General features: G+C 33.2%; 1 protein-coding gene across 1 annotated transcript in view; it reads right to left on the bottom strand.

The window, feature by feature from the left end:
* LOC140449240 (neurexin 1-like) overlaps positions 1-22,284 on the bottom strand; it is a 412,155-nt gene that overhangs the window by 155,652 nt on the left and 234,219 nt on the right. The window contains exons 7-8 of the mRNA XM_072542432.1: positions 8,386-8,493; positions 345-537 (exon numbers count right to left, since the gene is read on the bottom strand). Of these exons, the coding sequence (XP_072398533.1) occupies positions 345-537; positions 8,386-8,493 (301 nt within the window). The remainder of the gene's footprint in view (positions 1-344; positions 538-8,385; positions 8,494-22,284) is intronic.

The following is a 22,284-nucleotide window of genomic DNA, read 5'->3' as shown; positions in this document are numbered from 1 at the left end:
GGCTTACAGCAAAAAAACATGTCTTGTCATCCAGAAATAGTTTTAAGCACACTAAACGACCCTATGATCAGAAATAGATAAGGTAAAAAAAAATTAGGTAAAAGAAATAATATTAATTGCTTTGTTAATACCTCTTCATTCTTAATTATTACCTCTTCAATATCTCCTATCTTAATATAAATAACAGTTCAAATCCTATACTGAAGTAAAATACCTATCGAAGCTTAAGTATCTAGTTTTCGAAACTGTTTGATCTTGGACTAAACAAAAATTTAATACACACATAACTACATCACAGAATATCAGTTAAACCGATTTGAGATAGCCAATTAAGTTGCACTTACCGACAGTCTTGAAATCTGTGTGAAGTCCATCTACCGTTATCCTGGAGTCCCTTCCGGTTCGTCTGAAAGTGAATTCGTGCCAATTTCCATCGTCGATTCTCCTCCTCGATCCTCTTTGCTTCGATGGACCGGATCCTAGATCAATATGAACGTATATGTGACCGTTATATATCTCTACAGCGAACAAGTCAATCTGAAAAATAGATAAAGTGTATCATTTATATTGCGAATAAACAGAATAAATTAACATGATAAAAAGTTAGAACTAGAAACATGATAATATAGATCAGCGGTTTTTAAACTTTTTTGGTGGCGGAGCTTTATTAAAAAACTAGTTTTGTAACGAAATCTTACACCCTAAAGCCCTAAATTAAAATCAGCGAAACTAGTAATATGTGTATTATTTATTAATAGTAATACAAACAAAGATATATACAATATGACTTACGGAGTAAGTTTTTTAGACTCACCATAAAAATTTCAGTTTTTTTTATTTCAATCGCTCGGAAAGTATGTTCACTTAGATGAACATTATATGTAGGATATATTATCAATATTTATGTAGGATAGTACACCTTACCATATGGTTGAAACTATTAAAAAAATTTTGTTAGAACAAAAAATTCCGCTCTTACCATGGCCCGGCAATTCACCAGACATAAACCCGATTGAAAATGTCTGGGAGCGACTAAAAAGAGAGTTAGCCAAGAAAATAATTACCAACAAGGTTCAGTTGATAGAAAGAATCATTTTAGTAAAATATTGTAATAATTTACGTTTTTTTTTTCAATAAATATGCAAAAAGATTACTACTATCATTTGTGATATGTTTCTTACTTACAGCTAACATAGTTATAATTATAATTGATTATAAAATACAGAAAACTAGAATTTGCTACATGAGTCTAATAAAATGAATAGGAACTGTAAATGATAAAACTAAGTTTCTTTTGATCGGAGGCATCAAATTGTTTTTTATTCCTCATCAACTACATAACAATCGGCTTAATATAAGCAAGTTGAATTCTGATTTTGGCATCCAATCTGTTGCGGTATTTTTGTATTGTAGTTGTTTTACACACAGTACATGGTTGGAAACGGCAGCAAAACATACAAAGCAACTGTGGTAAATTGTGAATATTGGAAAGAAACCACTTAGCAATTAAAAACCTTTTGATTTCTGCCTTAAAAGCAATTTAAAAATCTAATTTTCTTTTAAAGGGGTTATCTTACTGTTAAACTCCGCCGTAGACGATCCCAAGCCCGGTTGAGAGAGGAAGAGAGTAAAAAGGCTGATTCTAGACCTTTGGATACTCACTGACGCCGATAGCCGGGTATCATAAGTACCAAGAAACGTCTCAAAGTATAGAACAGTAAACATATAGTCAGAAAATCCTATCTCAGAATGAGAAAGGTGAGGGGTAGTCTTTAGCGCACAAAAATTGAGCTGAGGGTAGAAGGTCCCTATAGAAATCTTCCCGCTCCCCAGAATTGAAAATTGTAGCGATGGGCGTGCTCCCCTTAAAAAAAATATTGCAAAAAATCCTTAAAAAAAAAACGCCAGACAGTCTTAATGGAAAATGACCCAGCCCAAGAAAAAGGTAATTTTTTTTTAATTAACGTGCATGTGACATCTATGGTCATTAGCACGAGTTACGATTTACATGGTAATATCATATAAATTACAAAATAATGTAGTTAACATTTAACATACAGAGAAAATAATAAAAACTTGTAAAATAACATTTATATTTTGTTGAGGAGTTGACTTTTCTCGAGGAATTTGATAACCTTGTTGATTTGGTCTGTGCTGTTTAGCACCTCTTTGTAGTTGGTACTGATATCGAGCTGTTGGCGTATTTTGGCATCAAAAGGGCATTTGATAAGTATATGCCTGATTCGGAGAGTCGTATTGCAGTGCTAACATTTTGGTTGTGGAAATGATGTCATCAGGTAGCCATGAGTTAGACAAGTATGTCCTATACGCAATCTCCGTATCATTGCCATACTTTTTCGAGATAAACTGGGATAGGTAAGAAGGTTCACTGATATTTAATTTCATGCAGCGCTGAAGTAACATTATTCCAGTGAATCTGCCAGGTGGATAGATTAAGCTTCTTCAGTCTAGCTTTGAGATCGTTGCAAATTTGTATATTGATAATGGTGTCCGTGGATGATGCGGCTTTTTTGGCAAGGCAATCAGCTTTCTCGTTACCACTAATACCAATATGGGAAGATACCCATATCAGAGTGATAGTTGTATTTTGGTTTATAAGAAGCTGATATGTGTCATGAATATCTTGGATGATAGGACGGTTGGTGGATATAGTATTAATAGAGTGTATAGAGGAAAGTGAATCAGAGCATATGGCTATGTGTGTATTTTGATATTGTTGAGCATATTTGAAAGCATGTGAGATAGCTAGTGGTTCACCAGTGTGGATACTACACCAAGGAGAAATTTTTGAGAGTTCGATAGGCTGTTGTACAGTGTAAAGAACTATGTTATATTTATTTTTGTTTATAAGTTCTAGAAAGAGAATTCTTAATGTACTAATACTGGTATCTTCCTTGTTAAATTTGGTGAGAGAAATATTATGATGTGGGAGTATGTTGGTCCAATAGGGATTATTGGAGAATGGTAGAGTTCTGGTTTCAGACAAATTTATATCTTTTAGTAACGGTTGTAGAAGACTAGGAATAGAATATATAATTAAGTTGCATGGAGGGTTGTAATGGGGATGGCGTAATGATGTAATTAAATGATATACTGGATTGGACGGATTGGAAGAAATTGCAGCAGCATAGGAGAGAAGAAGGTTGTCTCGCCTAAGCCATACAGGAGGTTCATTAGATTCACAGTAAAGATTTTCTGCAAGGTAAAGGTTCTGTAAAGGTAATTGAGTTTTGAAACATGGAATGTAAAAGGCATGAATAAGGTAATCAAACTAATCTAGAAGACGTGTTGAAAGAAATTAAAAGATTTAAGCTAAGGACATATTATATAAGTGTCTTATAAATATCTATTACGTTATTTTAAATAAATCTATACATATTATTATGTTGTCAGAGACCGAAAATACACTTTAAAATTTCATAAACGCCTGTTTTCAATATCTAAAGTGGTCAGATTTTCGTCAGAGTGTTACCGAATGTTGAAACATCAACACGAGGTTATATTCAGGAATGAGACCGCCGCCCCGCGTGTTTGTTTACATGTTTATTATATTTATACAATTAAATATGGAGGAACAATTATTAGAACAAATAACTGTAGGAAAGTATAATTTTTTGTACAACGTACAAATTAGGATGAACCTAGTACTCTCTGGACTAATATTGTAGCACAAATGCCGCAATAACAGCTACAATTTCCTCTTCTTCATCTAACCAATCCATCTATTTTGTAGGTGCTCAATTATATTATAAGTACTATTTCACTAGTTTAATAGCATTAAAATGTCAGCATACCACACGTTTTACAACACAGATGTATGTCCTTACTTATTTTTAATACATTTATTGCCCGTCTGTATGATCGTATAAGTAAAAAAGTCATTAAAACTGGAAAAACATCTAATGAAGACTATAGAGAGACATGCAAATTCAATTGTGTAATAAGAGCAAAAAAGGTAACGGTGAAGTAGAACTACAAGAACTGTATAATATAGCAGATATTGTTCATGGTCCTATCGAGAAACAGAATACTTCAAGGAAGTTTGAGAGAGCCTATACAGTCCACGCCAGCAACACCCTCAGTAGCAGAGAGAGACCACTAGACCCGGGAGAACGAGAGCAGTACCAAAGCCGAGAGCCATACTAGAGCCGAGAGCAGTACCAAAGCCGAGAGCCATACTAGAGCCGAGAGCAGTACCAAAGCCGAGAGCCATACTAGAGCCTAGAGCAGTACCAAAGCCGAGAGCCATACTAGAGCCGAGAGCAGTACCAAAGCCGAGAGCCATATTAGAGCCGAGAGCAGCCAAAGGACAGGACCGATTGCAGAACCCACCAGAAGCGAGGGATCCTCAACGTCTAAGAACACAAAAAACAAAAAGTTTTTGAATAATTACCAAATCTTCCAACTTTTACAATCTTACAATTTAACAAGATTTTTTTTATTACAATTTAACAATTTAGAACAACAATCTCTACTCAAAGTAATCCCGGGTCAACACCCATAGTGTACGTCTCATGAATAAACTCTGCTACTATTATTTGGTGTTTCCATTACAACTGAACGAACATCTTCACTGAGCCAACGAAGGGGAATTTGTTCATGGTCAACTACAAGAACTGTATAATATAGCAGATATTACCTGCGGAGAAATTTATGCACCAAAAAATCATATAAAACTAGGTTACTTTAACTAAGTCTAAAAAAATTAGCTTATTACCTATCTCTTTTTTTATTACATAATTTTTTACCCAATTAACCTTTTAAATTAGAATTTATATGGGATCAAAAACATTTGTATATAATGAACATAAAAAAATAGTATTCCGTTTGATGCTTTTTATGCCTTTTCTTCAAATTATTTCTTTTTACAGATCAATTTCCAATATTTGTCCTCAAAAACGTAAAAAGTGGTGCGTTTTAATGCCTTTTCAATTTATGAGAAACGAGACTTATAAAGGAACGTGCCTTTTGAAGCTTGTTAAATCTTAGTTTGGATATTTCAATATTTTCTCCTTTCTGCAAGAAAATTAAATATTAAAAATATTTATTTTTGTAAAAGCCAACGTAAAGGTTTACTCGTAATATATTACTTGAGATTTCAACATTGTCAACAGTCAGAAATTCTAAAAAAACATAGTGGTGAATTTGAAATGGTGTGCCTAAAATCTAGTTGAATACATTCAATATTTTATATTTAAGTAGTGGTCTCCAATCTGACATATCGGGCCATTAAATATAAAAATATTATGTTGAAATTTATGTAAAGACCATTCGTAAATATAGTGCCTTCATTATTCTAATGACCTCTTAAAAATGTTAGTAAAGTAACAAAAATAATTCCCCATTAAAGATCTTTTACTGTTGAACATCTGTAAGTTATCAGGACTTAAATCCTAATTAAATAATTTTTAAGGTTATAAATTTAAAATTTTTGAAATTGGTAAACTACTTAAAATTTGTAATCTTACCAACCTTGTTATAGGGGTTAATTTTGGGGTTTTCAGGAAATTATTATTTAAAGATTAATCTGTAAATTTACCTGTGGAAAATCGTAAAAAGAGAGGCACTATTTAGCGTGTAAGTGCTGATTCAAAGGACTAGAGATGTCAATTACTTATAGCACTTATTTGTTTATCGGATGTGGTGCCACATAGCTTTTGGATATTATTTCGCATTTTCTGTTTTGCTGACGTTCTTTGTAGGTGTTCTTTAAAACTTAATATTCTGTCCAGAGTCACTCCAAGATATTTTGGTGTTCATTTATGAGTGAGCAGACCGTTTTCAAAGTGAACGGAGAATTTTTTTGTTGGCTTGGGCATTATTCAGATGGAAACAGCACACTTCGGTTTTCGTTCCATTAGGCCGTAACCTCTATTTGTTAAGGTATTCTCCCATAACGCCAAGGTCATCCGTTAGTATTGTTTCTGGAATATCCATCTTATTATGTCTTTCTGCATTGGCAGATGGAAGTTGTTCCAGGTAGGTCTGCTATGTATACATTAAACAGTAAGAATGCCACAACAGATCACTGTGGCAGTCCATTGCTGAGCTTCATTTAGACACTTTTAAAGTTTTCCATTCTGACTTGAAAAGGTCTGTCGGTGAGCATGCTATCAGTGAGTTTATTTACCTTTTGACACGGGATAGCACGGATTAGTTGGCAGATTAGTCATTGTTTCCAGAAAGTATCTTTTGCAGCTGATAGGTCAATGAAAGCAACGCATGTTTTTTGCTTTCTTTAAAAACCTGCTTCAATATGTGTTGTTAGGGATAGGATCTGATCTGTGCAGCTGAGGTTAGGTCTGAACCCTGCTTTGGGGCTTGAACAGTTTTGGGGATGATCACTTAACTTTCCTGGCTTTAATATGGCTTTAATGGAGGCCTTTTTAGTAAATGGAGGATTTCTCCTGATTTTATCATATCTGTATAGAAATCAGCCAGCCATTTTCTAGCATATTTGCCACAGTTGAGTCAAAATTCTGGATGGATTTTAGTGGAGCCGGGTGCCTTTCTAGACTTAAATTCTGATACTGCTGAAATAATTTCTTCTGGAGTAAACTCGGCAGAATATTTAGATGTAGGCGGGCGTACATACTTTAGTATTTTTAGTTCTTGTTTTATTTTGTGGTGTGATCATGATCAGTAGGTACTCTTGAGGTTGCTACAATGTAGGAGGCCACTCTGTTGGGAGCTATTGGTACTTTGTCTCTAGTTGGGAATCTGCTACTACCAAGTTTTTTAAGCAAAGGCCATGTTTTTTTGCTTGATTTACCAAAGTCTAATTTTCCACAGTTTTCATCCATTTTTGTCGTCTGGCTGCATCCAAACTGCACAGAAATCCGAAATTTCCCACTCTTTGCTTTCGTTGTATTCTTGATACAATTTCTCACATTTTTCACTTATATCACTAATACCAGTCGAATAATTAAGGATGAGAAAAAACATAATTCAGGCAGAAGAAGTCGTCAAGTATCTAGAAGCCTACCTTGACAGAAAACCAAACTTCTCAAGATATACCAAAGAAGTCAGCAAAAGGCATCAGTGGCGAAGAAATTGATCCGAGTCTATACATTCACGATCAGTCCTCTATTGAATTCCAAGAAGATTTAATTATACCAGGTTTAAGTTAGAGTTATCTCTCTCTTGATATAAAAGTAAGAACGCTGCGATGCTCTTCTCTGTCCTTTTTTATGGTGTTGAATCGTGGACCTTAAACGAAGATATGTGTAGAAAACTGGAAGCATTTGAGATGTGGCTATATTGGAGAATGCTTAAGATCGCGTGAAATGACCGAGTCACAAATGAGGAGGTCCTCAGAAGAATCAATAAGAACCGAGAGGTACTGACCACCATCAAATCTCGAAAGTTACAGTTCTTCGGACATATTATGTGAAATGAATCCAGATATGCTCTCCGTCAAGCCATCCTGCAAGGAAAAATATTTGGAAAACGAGGTCCAGGAAGAAGAAGAATATCTCGGTTAAAGAACCGTTTGGTTTAATACAACATCTGTGCAGCTTTTCCGCGCTGCTGCAGATAAGATAAAGATTGCCATGATGATCGCCAACATTCGTAACGGATAGGCACATCAAGAAGAAGAAGTTAGAGTTGTGAACAGAGATTAACTGGAAAAAAATTAGTATTTGTCCATTTAAGTATTTCTTGTATTATATCCTCAAAAATAAGAAAATAAAAAAAATGTTAGTTTGGTTTTTTACATCTTTGGACCGAACAGCTGGTAATTTTGTTACAAGATTGTGTCAAGAAGTTCTTACATTTTTTGAGGGTTCTCTAGTATAGCACTTAAAATGATTTTTACCATCTAAATATAACTTATTACACCTTATTACACATTTACACAATATAACTTATAACACTATTACTAAAATATTCTAAATCACTAGGTACTTCGTCAGCCCATTGAGATAAAATAGCCTTAAAATCATCATCTGAAAGTTTTACACCTTTGCCACTAAATTTAGAACTATTGGATGAACTTACTGCCATACTAATAGCGAAATAATTCACTGGACTGCTTTTAATTTTAGAAACGTAAGCACTGACACGCGGTACGTGATACCGCAAGAAAACTTTACGTTAACATAGTGCAAAGACAAGCTTTTTCCTTACATTTTTACATTACTAAGCTTATATAAACATTATAAATCATCTAGCAAGATATATTACATTTCTGACTTCACAGATTTTGTATTTTATCAAAGAGAGTTGAAGTAAAAAAATCCTTCTAATTAAAAACATCGATTAATACCCTACAATCACTAATTAAATTTGTTCCAAAGAGAAAATCACTCCTAATCCAGCTAAAAAGTGCAAGAAAATCATTAGAACTAAAGAAATACTCACTCTAGGTGGCCTAATTCCTCCGTTGAAAAGTATCAATCCATTGGCTTCGTTCGTGCGAAACTTAAAAGAAATATTTCCAGACTTCTTGGCATTCCACGGAGGCAGGATCTGAAAATAAATCAAAGGGATAAGTTGTAGGGAATTTAGATAGAATTTTTTGAAATACACACGACCAATGATAGACCACACACTATTATGTGGTGTAATATTTACATTAAGGATATAGATTCCAATACTTGGTATCTATACATTGGTAATTATTCCACTTGGTTCAGTATACAGTTTTAATTACTCTAATTTTTGGGAATTGACCAAAATATAATTAGAATAAAATAAAATATTTCTATGTCAATATTTATCAGTTACCAAAAATAGAACTATCTATCTATATAAAAGGCTATGATGACAAGTCACGCCGTTTATTCATAAACTAACGACGCCATCTAGGAAAGAAATCTAAACTACCACCATTTGACATTTCAATCATATTTTTGTTCATGAAACGATACGTTCAATTAATAATAATAATTTTTAAGGTAGAATTTATTACAAAATAATTTAAAGCTTTATGTTAGTTTAGATTTAAAATCCTAACGCCATCTGAACAAAGAAATCTGTACTACTGACGTTTTGTTTTTTACTGATGTTTTGTTTTTGAAAACGATTTTCGGATTGAAAAGCAAAACGTCAAAAATAAACATAAAATTTTAATTAGAATCAATTGTGGTGTAATCTCACTTACTTAAATACAATATTTAGAATAATCTTATTTTAAAAAATTCGCGTGTGGCCACTGTTTCAAACCATGCGACATGTGAACATGGCAGTGCTTTATTTTTAATCGATACGGCTCTGGCGTTTGAACGTGACTTTTTTTAAAATCACGTTTTTAGTTTTGTTGATAAATTGAATGATATATTCGAAGGATCACTGCGGTACCATCAGTAAATATTGGGATATATTGAAGAGAAAATCAGGCCATTTCATAGCGAGATCCAGTTGATACTTTAAATTGATTTTGAAATCTGTTATGTACATATATATTTTGCAAAACAAAAAAGTTTAACATTTGTATATTTTAACTGGATTTATTTTTTTGTTTGACGTGATTTTTAAGAAAAAAACAATGAAGCGCTAATATGAGTAACAAACTAAACGAGACATTGAGTGACCAAATGAAATAAATACAGCATAACAAAGATTACTGTGCACTTACAAATAGCCCAGTCTGGTTAAAAAAAAGACGAACAATTTTTCGCAGATATCTGAAGACATAGGTGGGGGTTACTAGAAGACGAATAGATAAAAAAGTACTCGTATTTTTACCTTGCGTTTTTTTTTAAACAATAATTTATGGTCACAATTTGGTTTTTTTGTTTGGTCTATAAGTTTTTTCCTTATATTTAACTAAAACAATATTTATATCATTTTTTTATATCAAGAATATCTTTATTTTCCCGATTTTTAAATTAAAATTGATAAATAGTTTACGCAGATATTTGCAAAAAAGCAGTTTTTTTGCAGTAATTTATAAATTTTATTAATTTTTTTTATTAACAAAATAAAATGTTATTAATGCATTTTGAACATCGAGGAATTACCGTCTTTTAAATTAAATTTGATTTTATCTTTGTCCTATGTAAAATCTAAAATTATAAACTTTAGTAGACGTCCCCCTTCTCCCTCTCCACTTATTTTGATCAACAATGTCCCTCTTCCTGTTGTTAAACAATGCAAAATTCTCGGATTAACGTTTGACTCATGACTAACTTGGAAGCAACATATATTTGCAATAAAAGGAGAAACGAGCATAAGACTAAACATAATAAAAACTCTTAATATTGTTCTGAAGCTATTTTCTTGTGGCATTTTAAATTAATTACTATTTAACTGGGAATAAGCCACAATTAAAGGTTAAAATACGTATTTTAATTTTAATATTAAAAATAGAGAATTTGATAGATCTCAAATATGTAAACATGCATGGGATAATGAACATAGGGTTCAATGGAATGATTCAAATATAGTCCTAAAAGAAACGGATGGTAAAAAGAGAAAAATCAAAGAAGCGGCTCTAATTATGCTAAATGAGACCAATTGTGTCGCGAATTCCTCGGCAGAATGTAGTAGGATCTGGTTACCCATATTGAAAGAGGAAGTTATTAAAAAGAAAATACCAGTATTGGTAAGTCAGTAACATATAGAGAATACATCATTTATATTTTTTAAATAACAAACATATAAAATCGGAATTTGGTATTTATTGAAGGTAAAATAAATGCAAGATCAGATACTTACCATGTCGGGATAGTATTATGAGGTTTTTTTCCTGGTTTTTCCCTCATAATTTACTATGGAATCACTAACAGGAGAATTTTACTGTCATCATGGCATGTATTTGTCTTTTTAAAGACGAATTACATGTTATGATCTTTTCTGACGGATATTCTCAAGTTAAAGTTGATTTCATGTAATCGAATGAACTATCTTATAAGTAAAGTCGTCCCAGGAACGCAACTCAACAATATTGGCAATATCATTTTAAAGTCGTCTACTTTAAAATGTATAATGTATGTCTGAATTGTCAATATAGATGAGTCAGATAAAATTAAATTAATAGAAGAATTTTTCACTAAGTAACAAAAACAAAATTTGTTTAATTTACTAATGTTTGTATTTTGAGAACGATTTCCGAAGTGGAAATTAAAACGTCAATAAACGTATTTTAACCTTTAATTGTGGCTTATTCCCAGTTAAATAGTAATTAAAATAAAAACTCTATCACATCATTATTGGGGATCTGACGAAAACTCACTTCTTAAAATATACAGATCACTAATACGCTCCAAGCTAGATTATGGTTGTCACACACACACACACACACATATATATATATATATATATATATATATATATATATATATATATATATATATATATCCGCCTCCAAAACATATATTAACCTTCTAAACTCAATTCACAACACAGCCCTTCGTCTTTGTATTGGCGCTTTTCGATCTAGTCCTGTAGATAATCTTTATTGCGAAGCTAACGAACCTCCTCTTTGTATAAGACGAAAACAACTGCTACTCTCTTATGCAGCATCGGTATCAGCCAACCCCTCTAATCCAGTGCATCCCTTATTTGTAATGTCCACGTATAATTTACACAATACCAATTCCTTACCACCAATAAAACCTATTCCACTAATTTTAGCACAGACACTTAATGATATCTCTCTTACACATACCCTTCCTCTTTATCTCCCTCCATCTCCTCCTTGGATCATGTCCACGCCCAAATTTAACATCTCGCTCACCAACTTCGATAAAAATAAACATCCGAAAGAGATCATTATAAATGCATTTAAAGACATTATAGATACAAATAAATACGACCTAATATTATACACGGATGCCTCAAAAAATGACACAGGAGTAGGCTGCTCTGTTACAACCTCTCATTCTCTAATTAAGGCATCACTTATACCAGCCGTCAGCAGCGTTCATACTGGCGAATTATTTAGTATATTACAAGCTTTTAACCATATATCTCCACCTAATAAGCAGGTTGCAATATGCAAAGACTCTTTACCATCAATCCATTCTATTAAAAATATATTTACTGATCATCCAATCGTCCAAAAGATCCTAGACTCTTACCAAATTATCTTGTCCCAAAACATAACAGTTACCATAATCTGGCTGCCATCTCATATTGGTATAGAAGGCAATGAAACTGCAGATCACTAGGCTAAACTTGCTAGAGCATCACCTAAAATCACCGATAAAATTCAAATTTGTAAGGACCTAAAATCATATACTAAAAGAAGAACCAGACTCCTCTGGCAGCAGCATTGGAACTCTAACCGTTCGATCTTACACGAAATACAACCGTCAATAACCAGTCAGCCTACATTTGACTATTCAGCCCTCTCAAGACGAGATCTCATTGTGATAAGACGACTTCGGATAGGACATTCAAAACTCACACACGGCTACCTAATGTCCTCTAGCATCCGTCCCTCCTGCCAATCCGCCTCCTGCGTCAAATCTGCCAATCATATTAAACTTACATTAAAAAAAAACCTTCTATGACCAATAGAAACGAAGTTAGGGACTATTTTCTAAAAATCATATCTCCGTCGTTTATAAACACTAACAAGTAAAATTTGCACAAATTTTGAATGAAAATCTAAACTTTATATTGAAACTTATAGCTATAAAATTCATCAAATTTTTCGAAACTTACAGCCCTTCGAAACAAAGGTATTTTCGAAAGATCGTCATAGGAAAGTGGATGGTAGAACTGTTTGAGCTCCATTTTTTTTTTGAGATCGGAGCTTCAGATTGAAACACGTAGGAAAAATTTATATTATCTCGGCTTCCATTGCAGCTAGTAGCTTCTTTTTTTTAATCTGGGGTAGCTCGTCGAAATATGAATAAATACATAGTTTTCACTGGCCGGGAAATATGGGAAACCCCGGAAAAATTGAGTCCATTTGAAATTCACTACTTTTTTTTAAATTTAGCTGACATAATTTTCACCCCCCCCCCGGAAATCTCGGAAAATCCCGGAAAATTAACATAATTTTAATGAATATAAGGAGTATAAGAATATATATTAAGAATTACAAGATCAGACCTTAGTCTACAGCTTAGAATCTGAATGATTAGATGTTACGTTTTATCTGTCTTACTGTATGGCTGTGAAAGTTGGACAATGGACTCTGAAATAGAAAAAAGAATAGATGCCTTTGAGATGTATATATACAGACGAATGTTGAGGATTCCATGGGTACAAAGAGTTACTAATGTTGAGGTACTTCGTCGCATGTGTAAACAAAAAGAATTACTAAGAATTATCAAAGAGAGGAAAATGCAATACTTGGGTCATGTGCTGAGAGGCGAAAGATATGAATTACTTCAAGTTATACTGGAAGTAAAAGTACAGGGCAAAAGATCAGTAGGAAGACGCCAGAACTCGTGGCTGAAAGACCTGAGGAGATGGTTCGACCGCTCATCCGCAGAGATCTTTCGCTCAGAAGTTTCCAAAACTACAATTGCCATTTGGATCGCCAACCTTCGAAAGGAGACGGCGCAATGAGAAGAAGAAGAATATATAAGGAGTACATATAAGAATTAATGTGTAAAAAATTACCTGAAATTTAATTTATAAGTATTTACAAATATATAAGTATTATTACATCATTGATATAAAATAAAAAAAAAATATAGAGACCAAAGTGGTCCAAATAGTCAGAGATAAATCAGCAGACGGAAAAAGGATTAATGTCAATTCGACCAGAAGATGACCTTTTTCTTCCATAGAGGTATCAGTATGATATTTAATTAACAAGCAGAATTAATTGCTTACAGAAAGAAAGAACAAGAAAATTCTGCTTTAATGTAAGACTTAACAGGTACTTTAAATTTGATTTTTATTATTGTTATGAATCTTAATTGTAATAAGTTAAGAGCCGTGAGATAAAGACTGACCACTTAGTATCATTTATATTATCAAAAACTGGGTATTATAAAAGATATTGTAATATAGTGGTATCTTTCATAAAAATTGCAAAAAAATTTGTGACCATTAAACATGTTTACGCCAAAGCTTCATTTAATAAGCAGAAACTTATAAATCTGCCTTTTAGTCCTAAAATAGAACAATAAATTTTATTATAGTTCGTGCATGGGGCGTAACAAAAGCTCGTTTTAACTTAATTTGGCAGCTTTGTAGGAATTAATAGCAATTCGGCCAAATTTTAGTAGTATTTATTAAGAAATTCCTCTACAACAAAATGAACCCAAATTACGGCAATTGTGTTCATAACAATGACTACATAACGATACTTTTATGACTGATTGTATCTCTTTTCAGGTCAGGACTAAAATTGTAAATTGTTGGTAACCTTAAAGAAAGTTATGGATAAAATGCAGATAACATTATTTAAGAAAGAAGAAAAAAATACACTCACATACACTAGAACTTAGGATTACCTATAACAAATTAAATTAATCGTCTTACTTCTCTACAATGCCAGAAGTCTACTGTCCGAAGAGAGATTCAAAGAAATGGAAACTGAAATTAATAAAATTAAATGGGATGTCATAGGTATCAGCGAAGTTAGAAAAAGAGGTGAAACTTCAAAAACACAGAAATCAGGGCAAATATTCTATCAGACTGGCCCTGAAACTACATTAGTTGGAGGCATCGGTTTCTTTGCTCCTAAAAATCACGCGAACACGCTAATAAACATCCAAAGTGTACCATCTAGAGTGGAATATCTTATTCTAAAGTTGAACAGTAGATAATAATAATAATAATAATAAATGTCTTTATTAACAACAGATTAAATTTTCTTTACAATGAAATATAATATCAGTAGGGCGAGATTCAGTTTGTGTACCACTGTGCAACAGCGGCACACAACTGCTCTTCCACCTAACCCCCCGAAAATAGGATAGATAGACTATATCTAAATAATGAAATTGTATTTACAATAAAACATAAAAATATTAAGTACATATTAAATTTATAAATTATAAACTATTTATTTTTTTTAATTCTTAAATTTTTAAATTACTAGCTGAAATGTTAGCTGAACACAACTGCTCATAAATTAATCTCTTGAACTTGACTCTAGACAGATTTTTAATGTTGTAGGACAAACTTTTAATATTGCAAGCAATTGAATATGAAAATGAACGTTTAAAAAAGGATGTTGTATGTTTAGGTAAGATGAGGGTATTCTTGTGTCTAAGATTAAGATTATGAACGTCCGTCCTATAAGTTATTCGATTGTACAGGTATGGTGGAACTCTCTCTTGAATGATTTTATGGTAAAAACATAAAGCATGGAGTTTCCGACGATTTTTCATATTTAGCCACTTGACTACAGTGAAAACATGACTTATCCTTTGAAATTTCCTGATGCCAAAAATCAAACGCAAACAAGAATTTTGCAATTTCTGTATTCTCCATGAATCAAATTCAGTGAGACACGCATTGTAAAGCACGTCACAATAATTTAATTTTGATAATACCAGAGCATAACATAATAATGACTTTGTGACCTTACTTAATAAATTGCGGCTTTGATACAGTAATTTTAAAATGGCGTAAGCTCGTTGTAAACAAATAATTACATGATATGTAAACCTTAAATCTTCGTCGAACCAAACCCCAAGGCTTTTAATCTTTTGCTAAAAATTAAATTGTCATTTCCTAAGATAATTCGATTGGCATAATTCTCTAAAAATATTTTCCTATGGAGATTCCTCCCAAAAATGATACCCTGAGTTTTTGATGTATTCAATTTTAAACAATGATTTTGAGAAAAAATCTGCAGCTGAAGAAGGTCATGATTTATTGCATTTACCGCTTGATCACACTCATTTGGATAAAATGACATATAGAGTTGGGTATCGTCTGCATAATAATGTTGTGAACAGGACAAAAACACAGAAGGAAAATTAGATGTGTATATAGAGAATAAAATTGGACCTAATATAGATCCTTGAGGCACACCAGTATTAAGATCTAGAAATGAAGAAATATTTTGATTAAGTTTTACTGCTTGACATCTATTAGAAAGATAGGATTTCATTAGATCAACTGCTCTCACTTCTAATATTTTAAAATAGAGAATAACAAATTATGGTTAATTGTATCAAAAGCTTTTGAGTAGTCTAGAAGAATTAGAATTGATATTTTGTTTTGGTCATAGGCTCTAAAAATATCATCTGTAATATTTAATAAAGCAGAAAGACAGCTATATCTGGACCTAAAACCGGACTGCATCATAGGGATTATGTTGTTATTTTTTAAATGCGTTTGTAACTGAATATCAATCACCTTTTCCAAAATTTTAGATAATGTAGGCAGTACACTTACTGGTCTTAATTCATTCATGCTTTCTGTATTTTTAGTCTTCGGTAACGGAATAACATGTGCCCGTTTCCATTTAGTGGGAAAAATTGAATTTGTTAAGCAAAAGTTAATGATATGTGTGATATACGGTAGAAGAAATGGAATACACAGTTGAAGCGTTAATATGTTAATACCATCATCACCAATATCTTTACTTTTAATATTATTAATAATATGTAAAATATTAATTTCAGATACTGTTTTAAAGGTAAGAGAAGAACTGAGGGAATACTTAAAGTTATTTTCATAGAATATTTGTGTATCAATGTTTGCTTTCATGTTTGGTATGACTTCAATAAAGTGTTTATTTATCTCATTTGCATTCCACACGTTTTTAATTTCAAAGTTATTTTTGATTTTGCAATTATTTACCAAATATTTTAAATTATTCCACATATCTTTAGAAGATTGATCATGTATGTTTTTAAAATATGATTTTTTCTCCCTTATAGTCATGGCTGTTACTAAGTTACGCAATACTTTGTAGTCATTCCATTGATTTATATTTCTAGTTAACTTGTAAGCAGTAAGTGCTTTATCCCTATCTAACATTAATTGCCTGATGGTATTAGTTAACCATGGAGCATATTTCTTTATGATTCTAAAAGTCTGATATGGAACATGTATGTCAAGTAAAGTAATGATATTATTAGTAAGAAAATCGACTTTACTGTCTATATCTGGCAATTCATATATTATTCTCCATGGTATAGATTTCAGATCAGATTTAAATTGACTGTAATTTAAATTTTTGAAATTCCGAGTAGTAATAAATTCAAAATTATTCAAGTATACGATCCAACAACAGACCATACAGACGAAGAAATCATCATCGTCATCATTTGGCTCTACAACTCTATGTGAGTCTTGGTTGCGTTTACTATTTGCCTTCATTGTTGTCGGTCCTGAGCAGCTATTTCCCATTGCTGTATTCCCATTTTGCGTAGATCACTGGCTACTGCATCCTTCTATCTCTTTCTTGGGCAACCAACTGACCTTCTGCCATCGGACCTTTTCCAGAATGTGGCTTTCAGGAGTCTTTCGTCACTCGATCTTAGTACGTGGCCCGCTAATCTTATTCGGTTTGCTTTAATGTAGCGTACTATGTTTTCATCTCCATATACTGTCTGAAGTTCATCATTGTATCTTCTTCTCCATTCTCGTGTTGTTTCTTCTCTGCAAGGCCCATATAGTCCGCAGTATTCTTCTTTTCAGTACCTACCAGTAATTTTGTCGTTTCCCGCTGGTTTAGATTCCATGTCTCGCTTCCATACGTTATTGTGAGACGGGTTATTGTCTTGTACACTCTTATTTTTACTGGTATTGAGAGTATTTTTGATTTAAGGACAATCATTAATGAGTAATATACCCTGTTTCCTGCAATGATTCTGGCTGCCACGTCCTTTTCATAGACGAAGAAATCGAAATACCTTATGACGATATATTTACTGCGCGTAATGATTCTCGTACTCAATTTACAATTTTATGTGGCGATTTCAACGCAAAAATAGCTTTAAAAGAAGCTGAGCTAGAAACAACCTTGGGAAAATTGCGCTTCTCCAAGAAGAAATGACCGAGGAGAAACGCTACTAGGATTCTTACTCCAGAATAATTTATTCAAAGAGAACAGCTTCTTTTACAAAAAAATGCACAGAATATGGACCTGGGAAAGTCCAAACGGTAGAACAAGGAACGAAATCGACTACATCATAAATGACAAAAAACATTAAAGATGTAACAGTACTCAACAAGACACCTTCTTCAGATATTAACCAATATCAGGCACATATCAATAATAAGCTACTACTGCATGATACCTCCTAGAACGATCTTAACGACTTAAATAATTGCATCATAAACGACTTACAAGTTTAAGTATAAGCTTAAGCTCTAGTTTGTGAGGTCACCACCCTTGTCTCCACTGGCCGCCATGTTGCAAAAAGTTTGTAATAGGTTTTCGCACTGTATGTCTTATAATTGGAGAGTACGGCCTTGGAGTTAGAAATGAAAGAGGCGACCTGCTGTGTGAATTCTGCCAGGAGAACGGTTTTGTCGTCATGAACACATTGTTTCAGCTCCCACCTCGTAAGTTATATACTTGGAAATCACCAGGAGACCGTCCAAATCGAATAATTAGAAACCAAATTGACTACGTTTTAATAAACAGAAGATTTTGTAACGCTATCAAAAGAGCATATCCAGGTGCTGATATTGCATCCGATCATAATCCGCTAATAGCAGATGTGAGGTTAAAACTAGCAAAAATTAAGAGAACAAATACTAACACCAGCACGCCTATAAATACAAGAGAACTGATGAGAGACGAAAATCTGAAGAAGAGTTATGCAAATCAAATTAATGAAAGAATGCGAATAATAGAACAAAATGATGATATCGAAGAGATGGTCAATGATATTAAAGGAACGATTCTGGCAGTAATCAGGGAAGTTAAAACACAGATCAGAAAGAGAAAGCATAACGAATGGATGACAAACGAAATTATGGATCTAATGGAAAAGCGAAGGCAACATAAACAACAACGTAATCAAGACAAATACAAACAGATACACAAAGAAATTCGCCAGAAAATTAAGAAAGCAAAAGAACGTTGGATGGTGGAGAGGTGCAACGAAATAGAACAATTGCAGGAAAAAGAAGATAGTTTTGGACTACATAAGAAGATCAAAGAAATATCGAATATACACAAAAGCCACCACAGAACAAGAATACGCAACGACAGAAACGAATACATAGAGTCAGAAGAGGAGATAGCAATGGCGTGGAAAGAATACGCAGAAAGACTTTTTAATGAGGAAAGACCAACACAACCAACGCGCAAACTTCCTTCCGAAAACTTATCAGGGCCATCAATAATGCGAAGTGAAGTAGAATATGCAGTTAGAACCACAAAGATGCATAAAGCAATAGGTCCAGATGAAATTCATATAGAAGCAATAAAACTACTAGACGAGGAGAATATCGAAATCTTGGTAAAGCTGTTCAATAGAATTTATGATACTGGTTACATTCCGCGAGAATGGCTGCAGTCATCCTTTGTGATGATCCCAAAAACAGCTAATGCCACAAAATGCAATGAACACCGCTTAATCAGTTTAATGAGTCACTTGCTGAAACTCTTCCTTAGGATATTACACTCAAGAATGTATAAGATACTAGAAGAACTTAGCGGGTCAACACAATTCGGTTTTAAGGGAGGACTAGGAACAAGAGAGGCAATTTTATGTTTGAACACCTTAACACAAAACTGTTTAGATCAACGAAAAGATGTCTACCTCACCTTCATCGACTACGAGAAGGCATTTGACAATGTTAAACATGATATCATGATGGAACTACTACATAGGGCCAACATTGACCAGAAGGAGATCAGAATTATTCAGAATCTATACTGAAACCAAATGGCAAAGGTGAGGATTGAGCAAGACCAATATACGGATGAATTTGAAATCCGGAAAGGTGTCCGCCAAGGCTGCATACTCTCTCCGATGCTTTTTAATTTATAAGTTGAAAATATATTTTCGGAAGCATTAGAAGACACGGAATTAGGCATTAAGGTGAACGGCATACCAATTAGCAACCTACGATATGCGGACGACACAGTGATTATAACTGATAATTTGGAAGATCAGCAGTTATTACTTGATAGGGTGAATAGCATAGGTAAAAAATATGGCCTCAAAATCGACATTTTGAAAACGAAATATATGATCATTAGCAGAAACCCTCCAGAAAACCCGATAATATGCATAGGTGACGATCGCATAAAACGCGTGAAAACTTTTAAATACCTTGGCACCACAATCAATGACCAATCGGATCCACAACAAGAGATAAAAACCCGAATACAAATGGCAAGACAAGCTTTTGTGAAATTCAGACCGCTCCTATGTAATCAAAACCTAAATTTCGAAATACGCTACAGAATGGTCAAGTGCTACATATGGTCCATCTTGCTTTATGGCATGGAAACGTGGACTTTGAAAAAAACATCTATCAACAAACTTGAAGCATTTGAAATGTGGTCATTGAGAAGAATGATGCGCATACCTTGGGTGGATAGAGTTCGAAACGATGACGTCCTTAAGAGAGCCGGCGTGGAAAGAGAACTCTTTGAATTAATTAAAAAACGTAAGATTGGTTACCTTGGGCACATATTGAGAGGAGCAAAATATGAAATACCACAGTTAATCCTACAAGGGAAGATCGAAGGTAGGAGAGGAGCCGACCGCAAACAATTATCCTGGTTAAGGAATATTAAAGAATGGACAGGAATACACAATACAGGCGAGCTGTGTCACGCCGCCAAGAACAGAATTCTAGTAATGAGATAGTCGCCTACGCACTTTGGTGTATGGCATGTTAAGAAGAAGAAGTCTTATAATATGTAGCAATTAGATTATAAGGCATTCTCTGTAGCAAATTAAACCTGTGGCTATTTTCTTAAACTTGATATGTCAAATAGAACAAATTTTCAGTAGAGCAAAATTAAAAATTTATAACTTCATGGCAATTTGTTTTTATTTTTAACTCTTTCAAATTTTCTTAGATTTTTATGAAATTTCGTACATAAATTAACAAAATGCTGCTTAAACTGATAGTGTACACTAATTTTGGAAATTATATTGTGAAAAGGAATTTTACTAACATATCATGTTTTGGCAAATAACTTAGATGCCATATGTAGAAATATCTTGTCAAAATGAAGTATATAAAATACGTAAATATCATAATTACAAAATAAAAAACGAAGAAATTTATATTGAAATTGAAAGTGTGATATTTATTAAAGATAGTTAGTTTCAATCAATTTATGCAGTATAAATCTCTTTGAAAAGAGTAATCACAATTATCAAAATTATTTTTATTCACTGTTATCAATCTAAATAAAAAATCATTGTTTATCATTTAAAAATAAAACATTAAGTTCCATTATTTACATTCTCACTAGTCTTGAGTTCGTGGTAAAATGGATGGAACACTGGATCAAGATACTGCAGCAGGATAAGCAAGTCTTCCTTTTTGTGATCTTTTATGGGTTTAGGTCCACTATAAACAGGTTCTAATGTAGGATCCATCTGCTGTCCTCTGCGTTTAATATTAAGCTTAACAAAAGTCGAGGTCCATTTGTGAATATCTCTAATAATCTCTTAACCCAACTCTTTACCAAAACGTAGAAGTATATGGTTAAATGCTCAAATAAATGAACTAAATAAAATAAAAGGCAGATGCGAGCACAATTTTTTATTAAATCTTGTCCAAGTACTTTCGCTCTCAGAGCATCTTTAGGGGCATCTGAAATAAGCCAAGAAACGTTTTGTGTTTTGTAACATCAAACATTTTGATGTCTTCAATTCTAGAAGTAAAGAGTTTTAAATTTTTTTTGGAAATGTTGCTGATATAATTAAAGGAGAAATATCTGGTATTATTTGTGGCATGGGATTGAAGCAAGCATTGTGATCAATAAGCAAGCTGTTCTGCAATTTTATGTTTTGCTCTATTTAGAAACTTATGGATGATGTTGGGATCATAACCATTATTAAATGCATAATTTGTTTGAGAGTATTAAGTTTTATGTTAAAGTTCTCATTAGAAAGTCAAAATTTAAGATGCCTATAAATCTTTTTCTTTGAGTGCCGTGCCCAAGTTTTAGGCCTGGATAGCTTCCATGACGATTTGCCGATATCGTTCTCGATCTTGCGCGGCATGTAATAATTCATTTGCTGATAAGCCAGTCCAGTGACGAAGGTTTTGTCAACAGACTGGCTTATCTGCAGATGAATCAGCTATGAGTATTTCTTCCTACCAATTCCTCTTTTTTCCGTCGATCTTTCCGTTGAGTATCAACTGCATTATCCTGTATCTGCTTCCTCTCATTATATGCCATATATATTCAAGTTTTCTCTTTTTTATCATCTTTATTAAGTCGCCCTTACCTTGACTTAC

Source organism: Diabrotica undecimpunctata, chromosome 8, assembly GCF_040954645.1.
Source record: "Diabrotica undecimpunctata isolate CICGRU chromosome 8, icDiaUnde3, whole genome shotgun sequence".
Lineage (NCBI taxonomy): Eukaryota > Metazoa > Arthropoda > Insecta > Coleoptera > Chrysomelidae > Diabrotica > Diabrotica undecimpunctata.
The sequence above is the reverse complement of the archived record's forward strand: the minus strand, read 5'-3'. Positions and strand labels throughout refer to the sequence as shown.